Source organism: Apus apus, chromosome 25, assembly GCF_020740795.1.
Source record: "Apus apus isolate bApuApu2 chromosome 25, bApuApu2.pri.cur, whole genome shotgun sequence".
In the NCBI taxonomy this organism is placed as follows: domain Eukaryota; kingdom Metazoa; phylum Chordata; class Aves; order Apodiformes; family Apodidae; genus Apus; species Apus apus.
Genome location: NC_067306.1, coordinates 5816478 through 5840480, shown reverse-complemented (window position 1 = coordinate 5840480; position 24003 = coordinate 5816478). Strand labels below are relative to the sequence as shown.

At 53.0% G+C, this 24003-nt stretch overlaps 5 protein-coding genes and 1 pseudogene across 5 annotated transcripts; all 6 read right to left on the bottom strand.

The window, feature by feature from the left end:
- Positions 1-662: 662 nt before the first annotated feature.
- On the bottom strand, positions 663-1624 carry LOC127394267 (uncharacterized). The gene is given in 3 exon segments (XM_051640107.1): positions 663-992; positions 1269-1364; positions 1367-1624. Coding segments are annotated over 3 exon segments (684 nt in total).
- Positions 1625-4475: 2851 nt separating this feature from the next.
- On the bottom strand, positions 4476-5124 carry LOC127394487 (feather keratin Cos2-3-like). The gene is made up of 2 exons (XM_051640503.1): positions 5082-5124; positions 4476-4786 (listed from the first exon to the last, which is right to left on the bottom strand). The coding sequence occupies exon 2, from the start codon at positions 4782-4784 to the stop codon at positions 4476-4478; it is 309 nt and encodes a 102-aa protein (XP_051496463.1). The 5' UTR covers positions 4785-4786; positions 5082-5124.
- A 6537-nt stretch (positions 5125-11661) lies between these two features.
- LOC127394266 (uncharacterized) lies at positions 11662-12623 on the bottom strand. Its single transcript, XM_051640106.1, is given in 3 exon segments — positions 11662-11991; positions 12268-12363; positions 12366-12623. Coding segments are annotated over 3 exon segments (684 nt in total).
- Positions 12624-15474: 2851 nt separating this feature from the next.
- On the bottom strand, positions 15475-16435 carry LOC127394265 (uncharacterized). Its single transcript, XM_051640105.1, is given in 3 exon segments — positions 15475-15804; positions 16081-16185; positions 16187-16435. Coding segments are annotated over 3 exon segments (684 nt in total).
- Positions 16436-19286: 2851 nt separating this feature from the next.
- Positions 19287-20248, bottom strand: LOC127394263 (uncharacterized). Its single transcript, XM_051640104.1, is given in 3 exon segments — positions 19287-19616; positions 19893-19988; positions 19991-20248. Coding segments are annotated over 3 exon segments (684 nt in total).
- Positions 20249-23100: 2852 nt separating this feature from the next.
- Positions 23101-23908, bottom strand: LOC127394262 (feather keratin Cos2-3-like; annotated as a pseudogene).
- Positions 23909-24003: the final 95 nt, after the last annotated feature.

Sequence of the window (24003 nt, the reverse complement as noted above, 5' to 3'; positions counted from 1 at the left end):
GAGGTGTGGTGGGGGTGCTTTCTAACTACCACCCTGAAATACAGTCCCACGGTGGCCGTTCCTCCGTGAGAGGCAGCGCCGCGTGTGACCCTCGGGCTCATTCAAAAACCCCTCCACATCGGGAGAGGGAGTCGCAAAACTATCCTGACAGCGGATAGCCCCCCTGTACTGGCTCACGACAGACCCCCTTCCCTGCATCCCAAGCTCCAAACATCCGTCCTCAATGCCTCTCTTTTCACCATGTTTCCAAATGGAAAAATACACTGCTAGGAGTCCCACCCACCCCTTCCTCCACCTTTTCCCTTAACCAGGTTCAAAGACTTGCCACAGAAGTAAAGAGCACTCAGAGGCCCAGGCTTGGATGCGGAACGCCTTTAATGAGTCAAAAGAAGAAAAGGAGGTGGCTCCAATGAGCCGCGTGGGAGGCACCAGGGGCAGCCGTGAGACGTGGTGCAGATGCCGCGCGGTGTCCGTCTGCCTGCCCTGCGGAGGAGGGAGGCACACAGGTCCCTGCTAGGCTTGCAGTGGGAGCTTGAGGCAGCAAATGAATGAGAGAGACAGAAGACTGGAGAAAAAAACTAATGACACAAGGGTCTGTTGCATGTTCATCACCATGTCCTGTGGTCTTGGGAGGTTATTGCCAGGCGAGGACTCCAGAAGCATTAGCAGGGCCGACATCTGCTGCCACAGTAGCGGCTGGCAATGCAGGAGAGGTCACAGCACCCAGAGTTGATGGGCACTCCGTCACAGCTGAGGATGCTGCCAACAGCAGCCGAGGTGGAGGAGCCCACAGCAGTGTTCTGTGGGAAGGAGCTGAGGATGGGGCCGGGCAGGGTCACCACCACGGGGGACGGCTGGATGACAATGGTGGAAGGCTGGCACTGCCTGCAACAGGGCTCATTGCAGCTGCTGGCCAGTGGGGTCGGGCCGCAGGGCTGGCAGCAGGGCTGGCACTGGTTGTAGCAGGACATGCCTCGGGGAGAGAGGTGCACCTGGGAGAGGGGACAGAGGCAAGCAGAGCAGAGGGATGCATGAGAAGCAGCACTGCACCCAACCACCTCTTGGCCCAACACACACTATCCCGCTCAAAGCCCAGGAGCCACCTCAACAAAGTCACAGCCTCTCTCGCTAGGAAAGACCTTCTCCCTCCTTCCCTCAACCATGAGAAGCAGCTCCCAGCCCTGGGCTAGGACAGCCCATGTCCCCCAAGACACACAGTCAGGAGAGCCCTGATCTTGAAGGAGGAGGAGAAGAGGCTTCGCACTCACCTGATTCCCAAGGAGAAGGAGGCGAGAGAAGTGGATGAGAGAGCTTGGACTTGGGCAGCCTTTTATAGTAGCCCTGCACCGCCTGAGGCCCAGAGGCAGCCTGTGTGGAAGTAACAATCTTCTGACAAGCTCCTGACAAATGCAAACCACTTCAGGTAATGGTACGGGCTGTGTCCTGGTTTCCTGCACTGCTGCCTTTTCATTTCCTGGCTTACGCCACGTGTATTTTTTGCCGTGTGACACCTTCCGTAAGTGCCGGGATGAGAGGCCTGAGGTTTTCCAGAGCTGGAACACGTCAGCAGAGGCAGAAGAGCCGGTGATATCCTCTGCAGGCTGGTGATGTGCACGTCGGTCATTCCTGTGGGCTTGTTTTTGGTGCACTTTTCAGGAAAATGAGCACAACTCTCATGCTTCTTGTCCAGACACCCAAGTTCTCCCCTGTGAGAGGACATTCCAGGTCCTGCTCTCCCACTGCCCTCATCTGTCTCTTGTGTTTGCTCGCTGTTGCACGCAGATGGCCTTCAGCTGGGAGGGTTGGACCCCACTGCAATACTAACGGTGCTGACAGGACAGTGTTGCTAACAGTCCTTTGCCTTAATCCCTCTCTTTTCCGTCTCTGCAGGTCTTCAGGCAACAGCATGAGCATGTCTGGGGCCTGTTCCTTCCCTGGCATATTGAGTCCTTTAGCGCCAGTGTGGGCCTCAGCATCTCCTCAGCAGAGGCCCGGGTTGCTGATGTTTTCCTGGCTCTGTGTGAGCACGGACAGTTTTGCATGGTTCCACGCAGGCGGGCATGAGCACATGTGTATCAGACTGAACTGGTGTGACCCTTCTCACGGCGGCACGTACGGGTCATAGAGGGGGGTACTCTCCCCTCCCCCCTCGTGTATGCATGAGCATTGCATAGAATCATAGAATGCTTTGGGTGGAATGGGACCTTAAAGATCCTCTATTTTTTATGCCACTCTGCATGGGCAGGGACACCTTCCGCTAGACCGTGTGTCTCAAATCTCCACCCAGCCTGGCCTTGAACACTTCCATGGATGGAGCAGCCACAGCTTCTCTGGACAACCTGGGCCAGTGTCACACCACCCTCACAACAAAGAATTTTGTCCTAACATCAAACCTAAATCTACCCTCTTCCATTTTAAAGCCATTTGCCCTTGTCCTGTCGCTACATGCCCTTACAAAAGTCCCCACACAGCTTTTTGTAGTTCCCCTTTAGGTGCCAGAAGGCAATTATAAGGTGTCACCTGAGCCTTCTCTTCTCCAGGTTGATCAAGCCCAACTTTCTCAACCTGTCTACGTAGCAGAGGTGCTCCAGCCCTCTGAACAAATTTGTGGCACTCCTCTGGACTCCCTCCAAGAGCTCCACGTCTTACTTCTGTTGGGCTTCATGGTGGCTGATTGCCCTTGCCAGAAGGAGCCCGTCTACAGCTGAATTTGGCCTGGCAGGGAGGTGCTCGGGGAAGTGAAACGCCGTCTCTGTCCCCCGTGCCCTCCATTTCTTGCTGTATGTACTGGGAGAATGACCAAGACAGCCTGCCTGCCCATGCAGCCCCGTGTCCCTGCATCAGTGCACTTCTGGCACAGTGTTGCTGCTGGCTGGGATGGGGCACGGGTTCCTTATGTCCACCCCAATGCCAGATGCAGTGCTGCAGCTTGTCAGCTTTGTGCTGAATCAGGCAGGGGCCAAGACCTCACAAGCGTCTGGGCTCCAGCTGTTGCCCTGCTGGGAGACGTAGGACAGACGCTCTTGGTGCCACCGGTAGAATCCAACAGCTTTGAGTGAAACTCCCTTGCTCTTCAAGCACCAGGTCTTTCACATGCCCTAATGCAGAAAAAAAAAAATAATCAAAATTAAAAGAAAAATCAGCCTGAGGGCCTAGAAACTGTGTGTGTCAAGGAAGGCACCCGCTCTTTTGCGAAACCTCTCCAACTCCGTTGCATTTTCCTAAGTGGTTACAAGAAATCCCTATTTGCTCAGTGAGGAGCTCTCCTGTACTGACCACAACCCACCGTTCCACATCCCACGGCACTTCTTAGGGGAGGAGGAAACAGAAGAGCTGTGAATGATGGAATTTCCACGGCGAGGCCGTGGAAAAAGGGGTGGGGATGAAGTCATTATCTCTGAGGTCTTGGAGGCTGTTTCTCCCCATATTTTTCATCGGCAAAATGTCAATGGATCTTCCCCAAGTGAAGACTGTTTTGCCACTGATGGCAAGTGATAAGGAATCCCCTTTCTTTATCTCAGCCCACAACAGTTGTCACTTTCTCCTCCTGTCCCATAGAGGAGGGAGAGGAATGAAGTTGCTAGGTAGGTTTCTTGAAGCCAACCGTGATCTCCGTTGCTTTTGCAACCACCCTATCACCAAAAGTGCCGTGAGTGTTAGTCACCTACGGGGTTATTTCAAATTTCTTCCCATGTCACCAGGAGCAGACTCTTTCTCCCACTGTACTTCCCACGGGAGACAATGGTCAGTGATGTCAAATGGAATTTCTGCAGGTGTAGCTGGCAAGTAGGGGCAGAGTTACAACAACCAACCCTCCTGACATAGCCTCAAATGAACAAGGAGACCCCAAAGGGCATGTGGCAGGAAAGCTGTGAATGGGAGCTGCTGTGCTGGTGACCTGCTTTCTTCAGCCAGTTCTTTCTGACCCTGCTCCCAGAGGTCCCACATCAGAATTGATGACCGAGAAGAAACACCTGCTCCCTTGGATGTCACAGACCCCTTCCCCTGCATCTCATGCTCCGAATATCCGTCCTCAATGCCTCTCTTTTCACCATGTTTCCAAATGGAAAAATACACTGCTAGGAGTCCCACCCACCCCTTCCTCCACCTTTTCCCTTAACCAGGTTCAAAGACTTGCCACAGAAGTAAAGAGCACTCAGAGGCCCAGGCTTGGATGCGGAACGCCTTTAATGAGTCAAAAGAAGAAAAGGAGGTGGCTCCAATGAGCCGCGTGGGAGGCACCAGGGGCAGCCGTGAGACGTGGTGCAGATGCCGCGCGGTGTCCGTCTGCCTGCCCTGCGGAGGAGGGAGGCACACAGGTCCCTGCTAGGCTGGCAGTGGGAGCTTGAGGCAGCAAATGAATGAGAGAGACAGAAGACTGGAGAAAAAAACTAACGACACAAGGGTCTGTTGCATGTTCACCACCATGTCCTGTGGTCTTGGGAGGTTGTTGCCAGGCGAGGACTCCAGAAGCATTAGCAGGGCCGACATCTGCTGCCACAGTAGCGGCTGGCAATGCAGGAGAGGTCACAGCACCCAGAGTTGATGGGCACTCCGTCACAGCTGAGGATGCTGCCAACAGCAGCCGAGGTGGAGGAGCCCACCACGGTGTTCTGTGGGAAGGAGCTGAGGATGGGGCCGGGCAGGGTCACCACCACGGGGGAGGGCTCGATGACAATGGTGGAGTTCTGGCACTGCCTGCAACAGGGCTCATTGCAGCTGCTGGCCAGTGGGGTCGGGCCGCAGGGCTGGCAGCAGGGCTGGCACTGGTTGTAGCAGGACATGCCTCGGGGAGAGAGGTGCACCTGGGAGAGGGGACAGAGGCAAGCAGAGCAGAGGGATGCATGAGAAGCAGCACTGCACCCAACCACCTCTTGGCCCAACACACACTATCCCGCTCAAAGCCCAGGAGCCACCTCAACAAAGTCACAGCCTCTCTCGCTAGGAAAGACCTTCTCCCTCCTTCCCTCAACCATGAGAAGCAGCTCCCAGCCCTGGGCTAGGACAGCCCATGTCCCCCAAGACACACAGTCAGGAGAGCCCTGATCTTGAAGGAGGAGGAGAAGAGGCTTCGCACTCACCTGATTCCCAAGGAGAAGGAGGCGAGAGAAGTGGATGAGAGAGCTTGGACTTGGGCAGCCTTTTATAGTAGCCCTGCACCGCCTGAGGCCCAGAGGCAGCCTGTGTGGAAGTAACAATCTTCTGACAAGCTCCTGACAAATGCAAACCACTTCAGGTAATGGTACGGGCTGTGTCCTGGTTTCCTGCACTGCTGCCTTTTCATTTCCTGGCTTACGCCACGTGTATTTTTTGCCGTGTGACACCTTCCGTAAGTGCCGGGATGAGAGGCCTGAGGTTTTCCAGAGCTGGAACACGTCAGCAGAGGCAGAAGAGCCGGTGATATCCTCTGCAGGCTGGTGATGTGCACGTCGGTCATTCCTGTGGGCTTGTTTTTGGTACACTTTTCAGGAAATGGGCACTTGTGGGAAACTGTTCTTTTCTTCTCCACATAAGTCTAAATAAAATTCCTTTTAAGCCAGAGAAGGCCTCTCCTGATTATGCCCAGGTAACGAACTATACCAGACTTGCTTCTCAAGGACAACTGAACCCAAAACAACAGATGTGGTCTGGGACAGAAAGGATGGGCGACAAGCCATCCTGTGCCCCTGGCAGTCACCGCCCTAACGTGGGGCTCATGGACGCTCGTTGGCTCTGGGCAGTGACACTGACTGGACAGGTGGGTCAGGGGGTATCAAAGGTGGCGAGGGCAGCAGGTGGGTCCTTCCCTCCTCCTTCTCTCTGAGGCCCGTTTTGATGCTTACTGCGTGGGACACCCCCCTGCTGCGGACACTGGTGCTGGGACCCTGCCTGCCTGCCTGCCCCGGGTCCAGCCTGAGCCTCAGCGCCGAGCGTGCCGGGGTCCCGAGCCCTGGGGTCGGGGCCGGAGCCCCCTCCCCGTGTTGCTGCCGCTGGAGGGGAAACCAGCGGCCGCTGCACCCGCTGCCGAGAGGCTGCCCCTCTGACACCACGGACCTGCCGTCCTGCCGTCCGGCCACCGACCGCTGCTGGACAAGCTGCCGGAGGGTAACATCACCTCACACACACACACAAACACAAACACACTCCTTTCCTCATACTCACACACACAGCTTGACCTCTTAAGGAGGACTGGCGTCGGGCTTCCTTCCCTCCTCCCCTCCTCCTTTTGGTCCTTAATCCTCTCCCTTAAAAGCACCTTGTGGGGAGCAGTCCATCTTCTCTCCCCCCACATCAGACTAAACAAAATGCCTTTCAAGCCAGCAAAACAAGAGTGGCGCCTTTTTACTGATTTAGCCAAGGACAGAATGGAACAGGCCTCTTGTTCTACCAGGTAACTCCGCAGTAGGAAGGACAGCATGAGGGTTGTGATAACTGGCAGAAGGATGGACAACAGGTTAAAGACTGCCTCTAACAGAGCATGTACCTGGCCAGCGCTAATTGGCTAATTTGAACAGAGGTACTTTCTTGAACAGTGATTTCTGATCTATAAAAGAGGGCAAGATTTCCAGGCCGGTGCTCTCTGCCTGACCGGGAGGAGACCCTGCTGCAGTACCAGAAGCGGCCTGGAATGCCAGCAACCGCTGTCCAGAGGAGCGGAGAGGGAAGGGGGTGCCGCCTGTGCCCGCTCCGCGGGGACCCTGCCTGCTCAGCCTGAACCAAACCGGACCAAAGTAGGAGCTTGCCCAGCCTGCCTTCGCCACCCACTTCGGGACTAGAGCCGTGCTTGCCGCAGCTGCTGCTGCTGGGAGGGGTCGCCCCGGTTCCCGGGAAGCCCCCCCACGGATCTCCTGCCGAGCCTGCCAGCGCATCCCGGGAACCACGCGCTGCGGAAGGAGGGTAAATACACACACACACACACACACACACACTCTTAACTTTCCTGCTGGGCTCAACTCCTACCCTTTCACTCCATTGATTTTACACTCCTCCTTGGAGTATGTCTTTAATAAGACCATAGTACCTTTGAATCCCTTTCCAATATACACCTAGACAACCTCTCCTGAACCTTGTTCCCTTAATTAGTGTTGACCCTTAATAAACCGATTAATTCGTAAACTAAACATTGGTCTCAGTAGCAATTTGTGAGCGTGGTGGGAGGGTATTCTAATCTACCCTCTAAGATACGGTCCCGCAGCGGCCGTGAGAGGCGAACGCCACGTGTGACCCTCGGTCTCATTCACAAACCTCTCCACACTGGGGGGGGAAGTCACGGAAACATCCTGACAGCCGGTAGCCCCCCAGTACCGGCCCGCAACATCGTGGTGTCAGAAGTGGGATATTGAGGGTCTTTGGTATCAAAATGAGCACCGAGAGTACCAATGCTGAGGCTGCTTGTGCAGAAGGTACCACTCCTGCGAAGGTTGCCACTCAGGCAGAAAATATCGAGGTTCAGGATGGGTCAACTTCTCTGTTTGAGGAGGAACTGCACAAATATGCACTTGTGCAGCCCTTGTGGGACTACCTTAAAAAGCACAAATACATTCCAACCTTTGAAGAATTTCTGTGGGCTCGAGAGGCCTATGTGAAGGGAGACTTCCATATCATTGCAGATAACCTTATAAAATTGAATAAAGAATCCTCTTTATTTGGAGGCTTAAAAAAGGATATCAAGAAATATGGGATAGATTATATCAATGCCCGCTGTTTCTTTATCCTGGCCACAGTTGCATGGAGGGATGGGAGAATGCAGCGGCAAGAGATCACAAAGCTGCAGCGAGAGTATACTGGGGTGCAGCAAGAGTTCAAAGGGCTGCAGCAAGGGCTTGAGCAAGGGTATGCGGGAGTGCACCGACAGATTCAAGAGTTGTACCAAGAGTGTTTCAAGGCGCAGCAGGAAAATAAAGAGCTGCAACAAGAAAATGAAAGGTTGCAACAAGCGAATAAGGAGTTACTACAGGCGTATAAGGAGTTGCAGACAAAGGTGCAACGGGAGTGTGCAGAGCTGGAACGGGAAAATATGGGACTGCAACAGGAAATTGAGGGGCTAAAACAAGAGATTCAACAGCGAGGGCAGTTAAAACAAAAAGATGCTTCCCCTTCGAGGAGGGAGGACTCTGGGGATACCTTAAACTCCTCAGATTCCTCGGAGTCAGATGGCACGAACCATGAGCCTCAGGACTGCTTTGAGACAATAAAAAAATGCAAGCCTGTAAGCTCATTGCAGGTGCCCTTACATGATCAGTTGGTTAATAAGCAGTTATCTTTTAATGACAAAATAGAAATTCTTAATCCTTCCCTTTCAAAATCAAAACAGAAGCAAGCCCCTGAGCAGCCGCTCCCTCTCCCCTCCTCGGCAGATAGCAAGCTGGAGAGTTTATTAGCTGACATAAAGGAGGTGTGTGAATTCATTGCTAAAGGAGCATACAGCCGGGAAGAGAAACATAATCAACTTCTTGCTAGGGAGGAAGACGTTTCAATCCACTCATCTTCTCCCCATAATTCTGAGGATGAGATGGAGGAGGGAGAAGAATATAAATATCTGCGCCCAATTGTGAGAACTTCCCATTCTCAGAAAGGAGAAGGTGCCAATAAGAAAAAAGAGGTAATAATTAAAGAAATACCTTATACTGCAATGGAATTGACAAATATTAGAAATCAATACAGCAGGCTTCCATCTGAGACGGAAGCTGAGTATGTAATGAGAGTGTCCCTCACAGGAGGAGACCATATCATGTTGAGTGACGCAGAAGCTGAAGGGTACTGGGGACCCAGAATTATTTTAACAACTGAAGACAAGTCGCACCCCTGGACCCTAACTCAGCGTGCAGCTTTTTGTGTCGGCACAACTAATCTCCTTTACAGAGGGGAGCCATTGGCCCTGGAAGGGGACGACTCTAATCTTATAGCTAACATAAGAAAGGCTGCTGTGCTCCAAATGATTTATGACCATGAATTAATACCAGATCAGAAAAGTCCTATGAGTCTTCGAGTAAAACCGGAAAGACTGAATGTTCTAATCAGGGGACTTTCTGGACCGATTCAAGGTGTCGTCATCCAAATTAAAGGTAAACTCCAAGATGGACATAAGCGAGGATTTACATGGTCCAATTTGGTTACAGAATTAATGACTTATAGGAAGGAGTATGGTAGAACTATTTCAGAAAAATCTCACAAACCTCCTGCAGTCAGACAAGTCACTCAACCTTCGTATGCTGATATGGCTGTTAGGCCACCCCGGAACCTCCCTCCTCCTAAGCAGCAAGGAAGATCACGGGGTGACTGGACAGTCGTGAATAGAGGTAAACAAAACAGAAAACCACCTAGCACACATAGAAATCAGCGCCCTGAAAATCAACATGCTTCATCACAAGGTAACGTGGGGCCGTACGCTAAGCTTAAGGAGGAAGCCAGGCGTATAGGTATCCCACCAAGGCTTTTGTCCCAGAATTGTTCTTATCAGCACCTGAAAGACCTAATAGAAGATTGGTCTAAAAGGCCTAACTCAAGATCTGATTCAAGAGACAATCAGTCTAGAAGGCCTAACTCACAGTCTAATTCAAGAGAGAGATCGAGAGAAAGATCCAATAGCTTGGGAAACTAAATAACTCTCCTTCTGCAAAGAAAAGAAAATCTAAAAGACAGCGGAGGAGGGGAAAGGGACAGAATCTTAATACAGAAACTAAAAATGATTGGCAAACAAACAGTAATCAATCAGGCCCTAAAACTTCCAGTCCTCCAAAAGATTGGCAAAATGTGTTAAGGTTAGTTCAAAATAAAAATGGGGACTTGGAACTTACCTGTGCTGTTGGGCCAAAACGTTATCCTGTAACATTTGTGGTAGACACGGGAGCACAAATTTCCACGCTGAAAGCCGACGTAGCTAAACAATGTGGTATTAAATCATCTCTAAAGCCAATATATGTAAGTGGAGCATTTGGTAACTCTGCTTTACAAAAAACAGCTACAGTCACTTTAAATCTACCAGGAAAGGAAAAACCAATTTGGACTGAAATGATTGTGGGTGACATTCCTTACTATTTGTTAGGAATGGATGTTTTCACAGGCCGAGCGTGGAGAGATGAAGAAGGCCGTCGCTGGAATTTTGGCACACCCACACAAAAGATAAGATTGTTACAGTGTGCTCCACACCTGCCACAAAGCAGGATAACAAATATGAGACAATACTCTATCCCAATTGCTGCAAAGGAAGGTATTAAAGAAGTAATTTCTGACTTAAAACAAAAGGGCATTATTGTGCCCTGTCATTCACCATTTAACTGCCCAATCTGGCCTGTAATAAACCAAATGGTAAATGGAGGATGTCTGTTGCTTACAGGAAATTGAATGCCAATGCAGATACACTCACAGCTGCTGTACCTAACATTGCTGATTTGGTACTAGAAATCCAGGAAGCAGCACACTCAGTGCTGGCCTCATTGGATGTAAAGGATATGTTTTTCCAAATCCCTATTGATCCTGAGGACCAAAAATATTTTGCCTTCACTTGGGATGGGGTGCAGTACACTTTCACAAGGTTACCCCAGGGATATAAATATTCACCCACACTGGCCCACCACGCGCTTGCATGTGAGCTGGAAAACATTCCAGAAATCAAGTATAACACCAGTGTTAAAGTCTATCAGTACACAGACGATGTTCTGATAGGGGGCCTGAGTGAGAAGGAGGTAAAAGCAGTTTATGATGCTATCATCAAGCATCTAACCGACTTGCATGTAGAAATCCCTGAGGAAAAGAGACAACCACCTTCCCAAGAGGGAAACTTTCTGGGAATAAAGTGGAAAGAGGGGACATGGAATATTCCTTCTGATATTTTGTCCCACCTAAAAGAGATAAAGGTGCCCTCTAATAAAAGGACACTTTCTCACTACATATAAATTTATATCCCTGGTAGCCATTCACATTGGCATTGTCCCTAAACATCATCCCTCGGTTGGTGTTAACCCTTAAGAAACCGATCAGTTTGTGGAGTAAATCTTGGCTTTAGAGGCAATTTCTGAGCGAGGTGTGGTGGGGGTGCTTTCTAACTACCACCCTGAAATACAGTCCCACGGTGGCCGTTCCTCCGTGAGAGGCAGCGCCGCGTGTGACCCTCGGGCTCATTCAAAAACCCCTCCACATCGGGAGAGGGAGTCGCAAAACTATCCTGACAGCGGATAGCCCCCCTGTACTGGCTCACGACAGACCCCCTTCCCTGCATCCCAAGCTCCAAACATCCGTCCTCAATGCCTCTCTTTTCACCATGTTTCCAAATGGAAAAATACACTGCTAGGAGTCCCACCCACCCCTTCCTCCACCTTTTCCCTTAACCAGGTTCAAAGACTTGCCACAGAAGTAAAGAGCACTCAGAGGCCCAGGCTTGGATGCGGAACGCCTTTAATGAGTCAAAAGAAGAAAAGGAGGTGGCTCCAATGAGCCGCGTGGGAGGCACCAGGGGCAGCCGTGAGACGTGGTGCAGATGCCGCGCGGTGTCCGTCTGCCTGCCCTGCGGAGGAGGGAGGCACACAGGTCCCTGCTAGGCTTGCAGTGGGAGCTTGAGGCAGCAAATGAATGAGAGAGACAGAAGACTGGAGAAAAAAACTAATGACACAAGGGTCTGTTGCATGTTCATCACCATGTCCTGTGGTCTTGGGAGGTTATTGCCAGGCGAGGACTCCAGAAGCATTAGCAGGGCCGACATCTGCTGCCACAGTAGCGGCTGGCAATGCAGGAGAGGTCACAGCACCCAGAGTTGATGGGCACTCCGTCACAGCTGAGGATGCTGCCAACAGCAGCCGAGGTGGAGGAGCCCACAGCAGTGTTCTGTGGGAAGGAGCTGAGGATGGGGCCGGGCAGGGTCACCACCACGGGGGACGGCTGGATGACAATGGTGGAAGGCTGGCACTGCCTGCAACAGGGCTCATTGCAGCTGCTGGCCAGTGGGGTCGGGCCGCAGGGCTGGCAGCAGGGCTGGCACTGGTTGTAGCAGGACATGCCTCGGGGAGAGAGGTGCACCTGGGAGAGGGGACAGAGGCAAGCAGAGCAGAGGGATGCATGAGAAGCAGCACTGCACCCAACCACCTCTTGGCCCAACACACACTATCCCGCTCAAAGCCCAGGAGCCACCTCAACAAAGTCACAGCCTCTCTCGCTAGGAAAGACCTTCTCCCTCCTTCCCTCAACCATGAGAAGCAGCTCCCAGCCCTGGGCTAGGACAGCCCATGTCCCCCAAGACACACAGTCAGGAGAGCCCTGATCTTGAAGGAGGAGGAGAAGAGGCTTCGCACTCACCTGATTCCCAAGGAGAAGGAGGCGAGAGAAGTGGATGAGAGAGCTTGGACTTGGGCAGCCTTTTATAGTAGCCCTGCACCGCCTGAGGCCCAGAGGCAGCCTGTGTGGAAGTAACAATCTTCTGACAAGCTCCTGACAAATGCAAACCACTTCAGGTAATGGTACGGGCTGTGTCCTGGTTTCCTGCACTGCTGCCTTTTCATTTCCTGGCTTACGCCACGTGTATTTTTTGCCGTGTGACACCTTCCGTAAGTGCCGGGATGAGAGGCCTGAGGTTTTCCAGAGCTGGAACACGTCAGCAGAGGCAGAAGAGCCGGTGATATCCTCTGCAGGCTGGTGATGTGCACGTCGGTCATTCCTGTGGGCTTGTTTTTGGTGCACTTTTCAGGAAAATGAGCACAACTCTCATGCTTCTTGTCCAGACACCCAAGTTCTCCCCTGTGAGAGGACATTCCAGGTCCTGCTCTCCCACTGCCCTCATCTGTCTCTTGTGTTTGCTCGCTGTTGCACGCAGATGGCCTTCAGCTGGGAGGGTTGGACCCCACTGCAATACTAACGGTGCTGACAGGACAGTGTTGCTAACAGTCCTTTGCCTTAATCCCTCTCTTTTCCGTCTCTGCAGGTCTTCAGGCAACAGCATGAGCATGTCTGGGGCCTGTTCCTTCCCTGGCATATTGAGTCCTTTAGCGCCAGTGTGGGCCTCAGCATCTCCTCAGCAGAGGCCCGGGTTGCTGATGTTTTCCTGGCTCTGTGTGAGCACGGACAGTTTTGCATGGTTCCACGCAGGCGGGCATGAGCACATGTGTATCAGACTGAACTGGTGTGACCCTTCTCACGGCGGCACGTACGGGTCATAGAGGGGGGTACTCTCCCCTCCCCCCTCGTGTATGCATGAGCATTGCATAGAATCATAGAATGCTTTGGGTGGAATGGGACCTTAAAGATCCTCTATTTTTTATGCCACTCTGCATGGGCAGGGACACCTTCCGCTAGACCGTGTGTCTCAAATCTCCACCCAGCCTGGCCTTGAACACTTCCATGGATGGAGCAGCCACAGCTTCTCTGGACAACCTGGGCCAGTGTCACACCACCCTCACAACAAAGAATTTTGTCCTAACATCAAACCTAAATCTACCCTCTTCCATTTTAAAGCCATTTGCCCTTGTCCTGTCGCTACATGCCCTTACAAAAGTCCCCACACAGCTTTTTGTAGTTCCCCTTTAGGTGCCAGAAGGCAATTATAAGGTGTCACCTGAGCCTTCTCTTCTCCAGGTTGATCAAGCCCAACTTTCTCAACCTGTCTACGTAGCAGAGGTGCTCCAGCCCTCTGAACAAATTTGTGGCACTCCTCTGGACTCCCTCCAAGAGCTCCACGTCTTACTTCTGTTGGGCTTCATGGTGGCTGATTGCCCTTGCCAGAAGGAGCCCGTCTACAGCTGAATTTGGCCTGGCAGGGAGGTGCTCGGGGAAGTGAAACGCCGTCTCTGTCCCCCGTGCCCTCCATTTCTTGCTGTATGTACTGGGAGAATGACCAAGACAGCCTGCCTGCCCATGCAGCCCCGTGTCCCTGCATCAGTGCACTTCTGGCACAGTGTTGCTGCTGGCTGGGATGGGGCACGGGTTCCTTATGTCCACCCCAATGCCAGATGCAGTGCTGCAGCTTGTCAGCTTTGTGCTGAATCAGGCAGGGGCCAAGACCTCACAAGCGTCTGGGCTCCAGCTGTTGCCCTGCTGGGAGACGTAGGACAGACGCTCTTGGTGCCACCGGTAGAATCCAACAGCTTTGAGGGAAACTCCCTTGCTCTTCAAGCACCAGGTCTTTCACATGCCCTAATGCAGAAAAAAAAAAATAATCAAAATTAAAAGAAAAATCAGCCTGAGGGCCTAGAAACTGTGTGTGTCAAGGAAGGCACCCGCTCTTTTGCGAAACCTCTCCAACTCCGTTGCATTTTCCTAAGTGGTTACAAGAAATCCCTATTTGCTCAGTGAGGAGCTCTCCTGTACTGACCACAACCCACCGTTCCACATCCCACGGCACTTCTTAGGGGAGGAGGAAACAGAAGAGCTGTGAATGATGGAATTTCCACGGCGAGGCCGTGGAAAAAGGGGTGGGGATGAAGTCATTATCTCTGAGGTCTTGGAGGCTGTTTCTCCCCATATTTTTCATCGGCAAAATGTCAATGGATCTTCCCCAAGTGAAGACTGTTTTGCCACTGATGGCAAGTGATAAGGAATCCCCTTTCTTTATCTCAGCCCACAACAGTTGTCACTTTCTCCTCCTGTCCCATAGAGGAGGGAGAGGAATGAAGTTGCTAGGTAGGTTTCTTGAAGCCAACCGTGATCTCCGTTGCTTTTGCAACCACCCTATCACCAAAAGTGCCGTGAGTGTTAGTCACCTACGGGGTTATTTCAAATTTCTTCCCATGTCACCAGGAGCAGACTCTTTCTCCCACTGTACTTCCCACGGGAGACAATGGTCAGTGATGTCAAATGGAATTTCTGCAGGTGTAGCTGGCAAGTAGGGGCAGAGTTACAACAACCAACCCTCCTGACATAGCCTCAAATGAACAAGGAGACCCCAAAGGGCATGTGGCAGGAAAGCTGTGAATGGGAGCTGCTGTGCTGGTGACCTGCTTTCTTCAGCCAGTTCTTTCTGACCCTGCTCCCAGAGGTCCCACATCAGAATTGATGACCGAGAAGAAACACCTGCTCCCTTGGATGTCACAGACCCCTTCCCCTGCATCTCATGCTCCGAATATCCGTCCTCAATGCCTCTCTTTTCACCATGTTTCCAAATGGAAAAATACACTGCTAGGAGTCCCACCCACCCCTTCCTCCACCTTTTCCCTTAACCAGGTTCAAAGACTTGCCACAGAAGTAAAGAGCACTCAGAGGCCCAGGCTTGGATGCGGAACGCCTTTAATGAGTCAAAAGAAGAAAAGGAGGTGGCTCCAATGAGCCGCGTGGGAGGCACCAGGGGCAGCCGTGAGACGTGGTGCAGATGCCGCGCGGTGTCCGTCTGCCTGCCCTGCGGAGGAGGGAGGCACACAGGTCCCTGCTAGGCTGGCAGTGGGAGCTTGAGGCAGCAAATGAATGAGAGAGACAGAAGACTGGAGAAAAAAACTAACGACACAAGGGTCTGTTGCATGTTCACCACCATGTCCTGTGGTCTTGGGAGGTTGTTGCCAGGCGAGGACTCCAGAAGCATTAGCAGGGCCGACATCTGCTGCCACAGTAGCGGCTGGCAATGCAGGAGAGGTCACAGCACCCAGAGTTGATGGGCACTCCGTCACAGCTGAGGATGCTGCCAACAGCAGCGGAGGTGGAGGAGCCCACCACGGTGTTCTGTGGGAAGGAGCTGAGGATGGGGCCGGGCAGGGTCACCACCACGGGGGAGGGCTCGATGACAATGGTGGAGTTCTGGCACTGCCTGCAACAGGGCTCATTGCAGCTGCTGGCCAGTGGGGTCGGGCCGCAGGGCTGGCAGCAGGGCTGGCACTGGTTGTAGCAGGACATGCCTCGGGGAGAGAGGTGCACCTGGGAGAGGGGACAGAGGCAAGCAGAGCAGAGGGATGCATGAGAAGCAGCACTGCACCCAACCACCTCTTGGCCCAACACACACTATCCCGCTCAAAGCCCAGGAGCCACCTCAACAAAGTCACAGCCTCTCTCGCTAGGAAAGACCTTCTCCCTCCTTCCCTCAACCATGAGAAGCAGCTCCCAGCCCTGGGCTAGGACAGCCCATGTCCCCCAAGACACACAGTCAGGAGAGCCCTGATCTTGAAGGAGGAGGAGAAGAGGCTTCGCACTCACCTGATTCCCAAGGAGAAGGAGGCGAGAGAAGTGGCTGAGAGAGCTTGGACTTGGGCAGCCTTTTATAGTAGCCCTGCACCGCCTGAGGCCCAGAGGCAGCCTGTGTGAAGTAACAATCTTCTGACAAGCTCCTGACAAATGCAAACCACTTCAGGTAATGGTACGGGCTGTGTCCTGGTTTCCTGCACTGCTGCCTTTTCATTTCCTGGCTTACGCCACGTGTATTTTTTGCCGTGTGACACCTTCCGTAAGTGCCGGGATGAGAGGCCTGAGGTTTTCCAGAGCTGGAACACGTCAGCAGAGGCAGAAGAGCCGGTGATATCCTCTGCAGGCTGGTGATGTGCACGTCGGTCATTCCTGTGGGCTTGTTTTTGGTGCACTTTTCAGGAAAATGAGCACAACTCTCATGCTTCTTGTCCAGACACCCAAGTTCTCCCCTGTGAGAGGACATTCCAGGTCCTGCTCTCCCACTGCCCTCATCTGTCTCTTGTGTTTGCTCGCTGTTGCACGCAGATGGCCTTCAGCTGGGAGGGTTGGACCCCACTGCAATACTAACGGTGCTGACAGGACAGTGTTGCTAACAGTCCTTTGCCTTAATCCCTCTCTTTTCCGTCTCTGCAGGTCTCCAGGCAACAGCATGAGCATGTCTGGGGCCTGTTCCTTCCCTGGCATATTGAGTCCTTTAGCGCCAGTGTGGGCCTCAGCATCTCCTCAGCAGAGGCCCGGGTTGCTGATGTTTTCCTGGCTCTGTGTGAGCACGGACAGTTTTGCATGGTTCCACGCAGGCGGGCATGAGCACATGTGTATCAGACTGAACTGGTGTGACCCTTCTCACGGCGGCACGTACGGGTCATAGAGGGGGGTACTCTCCCCTCCCCCCTCGTGTATGCATGAGCATTGCATAGAATCATAGAATGCTTTGGGTGGAATGGGACCTTAAAGATCCTCTATTTTTTATGCCACTCTGCATGGGCAGGGACACCTTCCGCTAGACCGTGTGTCTCAAATCTCCACCCAGCCTGGCCTTGAACACTTCCATGGATGGAGCAGCCACAGCTTCTCTGGACAACCTGGGCCAGTGTCACACCACCCTCACAACAAAGAATTTTGTCCTAACATCAAACCTAAATCTACCCTCTTCCATTTTAAAGCCATTTGCCCTTGTCCTGTCGCTACATGCCCTTACAAAAGTCCCCACACAGCTTTTTGTAGTTCCCCTTTAGGTGCCAGAAGGCAATTATAAGGTGTCACCTGAGCCTTCTCTTCTCCAGGTTGATCAAGCCCAACTTTCTCAACCTGTCTACGTAGCAGAGGTGCTCCAGCCCTCTGAACAAATTTGTGGCACTCCTCTGGACTCCCTCCAAGAGCTCCACGTCTTACTTCTGTTGGGCTTCATGGTGGCTGATTGCCCTTGCCAGAAGGAGCCCGTCTACAGCTGAATTTGGCCTGGCAGGGAGGTGCTCGGGGAAGTGAAACGCCGTCTCTGTCCCCCGTGCCCTCCATTTCTTGCTGTATGTACTGGGAGAATGACCAAGACAGCCTGCCTGCCCATGCAGCCCCGTGTCCCTGCATCAGTGCACTTCTGGCACAGTGTTGCTGCTGGCTGGGATGGGGCACGGGTTCCTTATGTCCACCCCAATGCCAGATGCAGTGCTGCAGCTTGTCAGCTTTGTGCTGAATCAGGCAGGGGCCAAGACCTCACAAGCGTCTGGGCTCCAGCTGTTGCCCTGCTGGGAGACGTAGGACAGACGCTCTTGGTGCCACCGGTAGAATCCAACCGCTTTGAGTGAAACTCCCTTGCTCTTCAAGTACCAGGTCTTTCACATGCCCTAATGCAGAAAAAAAAAAATAATCAAAATTAAAAGAAAAATCAGCCTGAGGGCCTAGAAACTGTGTGTGTCAAGGAAGGCACCCGCTCTTTTGCGAAACCTCTCCAACTCCGTTGCATTTTCCTAAGTGGTTACAAGAAATCCCTATTTGCTCAGTGAGGAGCTCTCCTGTACTGACCACAACCCACCGTTCCACATCCCACGGCACTTCTTAGGGGAGGAGGAAACAGAAGAGCTGTGAATGATGGAATTTCCACGGCGAGGCCGTGGAAAAAGGGGTGGGGATGAAGTCATTATCTCTGAGGTCTTGGAGGCTGTTTCTCCCCATATTTTTCATCGGCAAAATGTCAATGGATCTTCCCCAAGTGAAGACTGTTTTGCCACTGATGGCAAGTGATAAGGAATCCCCTTTCTTTATCTCAGCCCACAACAGTTGTCACTTTCTCCTCCTGTCCCATAGAGGAGGGAGAGGAATGAAGTTGCTAGGTAGGTTTCTTGAAGCCAACCGTGATCTCCGTTGCTTTTGCAACCACCCTATCACCAAAAGTGCCGTGAGTGTTAGTCACCTACGGGGTTATTTCAAATTTCTTCCCATGTCACCAGGAGCAGACTCTTTCTCCCACTGTACTTCCCACGGGAGACAATGGTCAGTGATGTCAAATGGAATTTCTGCAGGTGTAGCTGGCAAGTAGGGGCAGAGTTACAACAACCAACCCTCCTGACATAGCCTCAAATGAACAAGGAGACCCCAAAGGGCATGTGGCAGGAAAGCTGTGAATGGGAGCTGCTGTGCTGGTGACCTGCTTTCTTCAGCCAGTTCTTTCTGACCCTGCTCCCAGAGGTCCCACATCAGAATTGATGACCGAGAAGAAACACCTGCTCCCTTGGATGTCACAGACCCCTTCCCCTGCATCTCATGCTCCGAATATCCGTCCTCAATGCCTCTCTTTTCACCATGTTTCCAAATGGAAAAATACACTGCTAGGAGTCCCACCCACCCCTTCCTCCACCTTTTCCCTTAACCAGGTTCAAAGACTTGCCACAGAAGTAAAGAGCACTCAGAGGCCCAGGCTTGGATGCGGAACGCCTTTAATGAGTCAAAAGAAGAAAAGGAGGTGGCTCCAATGAGCCGCGTGGGAGGCACCAGGGGCAGCCATGAGACGTGGTGCAGATGCCGCGCGGTGTCCGTCTGCCTGCCCTGCGGAGGAGGGAGGCACACAGGTCCCTGCTAGGCTGGCAGTGGGAGCTTGAGGCAGCAAATGAATGAGAGAGACAGAAGACTGGAGAAAAAAACTAACGACACAAGGGTCTGTTGCATGTTCACCACCATGTCCTGTGGTCTTGGGAGGTTATTGCCAGGCGAGGACTCCAGAAGCATTAGCAGGGCCGACATCTGCTGCCACAGTAGCGGCTGGCAATGCAGGAGAGGTCACAGCACCCAGAGTTGATGGGCACTCCGTCACAGCTGAGGATGCTGCCAACAGCAGCCGAGGTGGAGGAGCCCACCACGGTGTTCTGTGGGAAGGAGCTGAGGATGGGGCCGGGCAGGGTCACCACCACGGGGGAGGGCTCGATGACAATGGTGGAGTTCTGGCACTGCCTGCAACAGGGCTCATTGCAGCTGCTGGCCAGTGGGGTCGGGCCGCAGGGCTGGCAGCAGGGCTGGCACTGGTTGTAGCAGGACATGCCTCGGGGAGAGAGGTGCACCTGGGAGAGGGGACAGAGGCAAGCAGAGCAGAGGGATGCATGAGAAGCAGCACTGCACCCAACCACCTCTTGGCCCAACACACACTATCCCGCTCAAAGCCCAGGAGCCACCTCAACAAAGTCACAGCCTCTCTCGCTAGGAAAGACCTTCTCCCTCCTTCCCTCAACCATGAGAAGCAGCTCCCAGCCCTGGGCTAGGACAGCCCATGTCCCCCAAGACACACAGTCAGGAGAGCCCTGATCTTGAAGGAGGAGGAGAAGAGGCTTCGCACTCACCTGATTCCCAAGGAGAAGGAGGCGAGAGAAGTGGCTGAGAGAGCTTGGACTTGGGCAGCCTTTTATAGTAGCCCTGCACCGCCTGAGGCCCAGAGGCAGCCTGTGTGGAAGTAACAATCTTCTGACAAGCTCCTGACAAATGCAAACCACTTCAGGTAATGGTACGGGCTGTGTCCTGGTTTCCTGCACTGCTGCCTTTTCATTTCCTGGCTTACGCCACGTGTATTTTTTGCCGTGTGACACCTTCCGTAAGTGCCGGGATGAGAGGCCTGAGGTTTTCCAGAGCTGGAACACGTCAGCAGAGGCAGAAGAGCCGGTGATATCCTCTGCAGGCTGGTGATGTGCACGTCGGTCATTCCTGTGGGCTTGTTTTTGGTGCACTTTTCAGGAAAATGAGCACAACTCTCATGCTTCTTGTCCAGACACCCAAGTTCTCCCCTGTGAGAGGACATTCCAGGTCCTGCTCTCCCACTGCCCTCATCTGTCTCTTGTGTTTGCTCGCTGTTGCACGCAGATGGCCTTCAGCTGGGAGGGTTGGACCCCACTGCAATACTAACGGTGCTGACAGGACAGTGTTGCTAACAGTCCTTTGCCTTAATCCCTCTCTTTTCCGTCTCTGCAGGTCTTCAGGCAACAGCATGAGCATGTCTGGGGCCTGTTCCTTCCCTGGCATATTGAGTCCTTTAGCGCCAGTGTGGGCCTCAGCATCTCCTCAGCAGAGGCCCGGGTTGCTGATGTTTTCCTGGCTCTGTGTGAGCACGGACAGTTTTGCATGGTTCCACGCAGGCGGGCATGAGCACATGTGTATCAGACTGAACTGGTGTGACCCTTCTCACGGCGGCACGTACGGGTCATAGAGGGGGGTACTCCCCCCTCCCCCCTCGTGTATGCATGCGCATTGCATAGAATCATAGAATGCTTTGGGTGGAATGGGACCTTAAAGATCCTCTATTTTTTATGCCACTCTGCATGGGCAGGGACACCTTCCGCTAGACCGTGTGTCTCAAATCTCCACCCAGCCTGGCCTTGAACACTTCCATGGATGGAGCAGCCACAGCTTCTCTGGACAACCTGGGCCAGTGTCACACCACCCTCACAACAAAGAATTTTGTCCTAACATCAAACCTAAATCTACCCTCTTCCATTTTAAAGCCATTTGCCCTTGTCCTGTCGCTACATGCCCTTACAAAAGTCCCCACACAGCTTTTTGTAGTTCCCCTTTAGGTGCCAGAAGGCAATTATAAGGTGTCACCTGAGCCTTCTCTTCTCCAGGTTGATCAAGCCCAACTTTCTCAACCTGTCTACGTAGCAGAGGTGCTCCAGCCCTCTGAACAAATTTGTGGCACTCCTCTGGACTCCCTCCAAGAGCTCCACGTCTTACTTCTGTTGGGCTTCATGGTGGCTGATTGCCCTTGCCAGAAGGAGCCCGTCTACAGCTGAATTTGGCCTGGCAGGGAGGTGCTCGGGGAAGTGAAACGCCGTCTCTGTCCCCCGTGCCCTCCATTTCTTGCTGTATGTACTGGGAGAATGACCAAGACAGCCTGCCTGCCCATGCAGCCCCGTGTCCCTGCATCAGTGCACTTCTGGCACAGTGTTGCTGCTGGCTGGGATGGGGCACGGGTTCCTTATGTCCACCCCAATGCCAGATGCAGTGCTGCAGCTTGTCAGCTTTGTGCTGAATCAGGCAGGGGCCAAGACCTCACAAGCGTCTGGGCTCCAGCTGTTGCCCTGCTGGGAGACGTAGGACAGACGCTCTTGGTGCCACCGGTAGAATCCAACCGCTTTGAGTGAAACTCCCTTGCTCTTCAAGCACCAGGTCTTTCACATGCTCGAATGCAGAAAAAAAAAAAAAAATCAAAATTAAAAGAAAAATCAGCCTGAGGGCCTAGAAACTGTGTGTGTCAAGGAAGGCACCCGCTCTTTTGCGAAACCTCTCCAACTCCGTTGCATTTTCCTAAGTGGTTACAAGAAATCCCTATTTGCTCAGTGAGGAGCTCTCCTGTACTGACCACAACCCACCGTTCCACATCCCACGGCACTTCTTAGGGGAGGAGGAAACAGAAGAGCTGTGAATGATGGAATTTCCACGGCGAGGCCGTGGAAAAAGGGGTGGGGATGAAGTCATTATCTCTGAGGTCTTGGAGGCTGTTTCTCCCCATATTTTTCATCGGCAAAATGTCAATGGATCTTCCCCAAGTGAAGACTGTTTTGCCACTGATGGCAAGTGATAAGGAATCCCCTTTCTTTATCTCAGCCCACAACAGTTGTCACTTTCTCCTCCTGTCCCATAGAGGAGGGAGAGGAATGAAGTTGCTAGGTAGGTTTCTTGAAGCCAACCGTGATCTCCGTTGCTTTTGCAACCACCCTATCACCAAAAGTGCCGTGAGTGTTAGTCACCTACGGGGTTATTTCAAATTTCTTCCCATGTCACCAGGAGCAGACTCTTTCTCCCACTGTACTTCCCACGGGAGACAATGGTCAGTGATGTCAAATGGAATTTCTGCAGGTGTAGCTGGCAAGTAGGGGCAGAGTTACAACAACCAACCCTCCTGACATAGCCTCAAATGAACAAGGAGACCCCAAAGGGCATGTGGCAGGAAAGCTGTGAATGGGAGCTGCTGTGCTGGTGACCTGCTTTCTTCAGCCAGTTCTTTCTGACCCTGCTCCCAGAGGTCCCACATCAGAATTGATGACCGAGAAGAAACACCTGCTCCCTTGGATGTCACAGACCCCTTCCCCTGCATCTCATGCTCCGAATATCCGTCCTCAATGCCTCTCTTTTCACCATGTTTCCAAATGGAAAAATACACTGCTAGGAGTCCCACCCACCCCTTCCTCCACCTTTTCCCTTAACCAGGTTCAAAGACTTGCCACAGAAGTAAAGAGCACTCAGAGGCCCAGGCTTGGATGCGGAACGCCTTTAATGAGTCAAAAGAAGAAAAGGAGGTGGCTCCAATGAGCCGCGTGGGAGGCACCAGGGGCAGCCGTGAGACGTGGTGCAGATGCCGCGCGGTGTCCGTCTGCCTGCCCTGCGGAGGAGGGAGGCACACAGGTCCCTGCTAGGCTGGCAGTGGGAGCTTGAGGCAGCAAATGAATGAGAGAGACAGAAGACTGGAGAAAAAAACTAACGACACAAGGGTCTGTTGCATGTTCACCACCATGTCCTGTGGTCTTGGGAGGTTATTGCCAGGCGAGGACTCCAGAAGCATTAGCAGGGCCGACATCTGCTGCCACAGTAGCGGCTGGCAATGCAGGAGAGGTCACAGCACCCAGAGTTGATGGGCACTCCGTCACAGCTGAGGATGCTGCCAACAGCAGCGAGGTGGAGGAGCCCACCACGGTGTTCTGTGGGAAGGAGCTGAGGATGGGGCCGGGCAGGGTCACCACCACGGGGGAGGGCTCGATGACAATGGTGGAGTTCTGGCACTGCCTGCAACAGGGCTCATTGCAGCTGCTGGCCAGTGGGGTCGGGCCGCAGGGCTGGCAGCAGGGCTGGCACTGGTTGTAGCAGGACATGCCTCGGGGAGAGAGGTGCACCTGGGAGAGGGGACAGAGGCAAGCAGAGCAGAGGGATGCATGAGAAGCAGCACTGCACCCAACCACCTCTTGGCCCAACACACACTATCCCGCTCAAAGCCCAGGAGCCACCTCAACAAAGTCACAGCCTCTCTCGCTAGGAAAGACCTTCTCCCTCCTTCCCTCAACCATGAGAAGCAGCTCCCAGCCCTGGGCTAGGACAGCCCATGTCCCCCAAGACACACAGTCAGGAGAGCCCTGATCTTGAAGGAGGAGGAGAAGAGGCTTCGCACTCACCTGATTCCCAAGGAGAAGGAGGCGAGAGAAGTGGCTGAGAGAGCTTGGACTTGGGCAGCCTTTTATAGTAGCCCTGCACCGCCTGAGGCCCAGAGGCAGCCTGTGTGGAAGTAACAATCTTCTGACAAGCTCCTGACAAATGCAAACCACTTCAGGTAATGGTACGGGCTGTGTCCTGGTTTCCTGCACTGCTGCCTTTTCATTTCCTGGCTTACGCCACGTGTATTTTTTGCCGTATGACACCTTCCGTAAGTGCCGGGATGAGAGGCCTGAGGTTTTCCAGAGCTGGAACACGTCA

Coding starts and splice junctions, on each gene's coding strand:
- LOC127394487 (XM_051640503.1), bottom strand. CDS start 4,784: ATGTCCTGCTACAACCAGTGCCAGCCCTGCTGCCAGCCCTGCGGCCCG.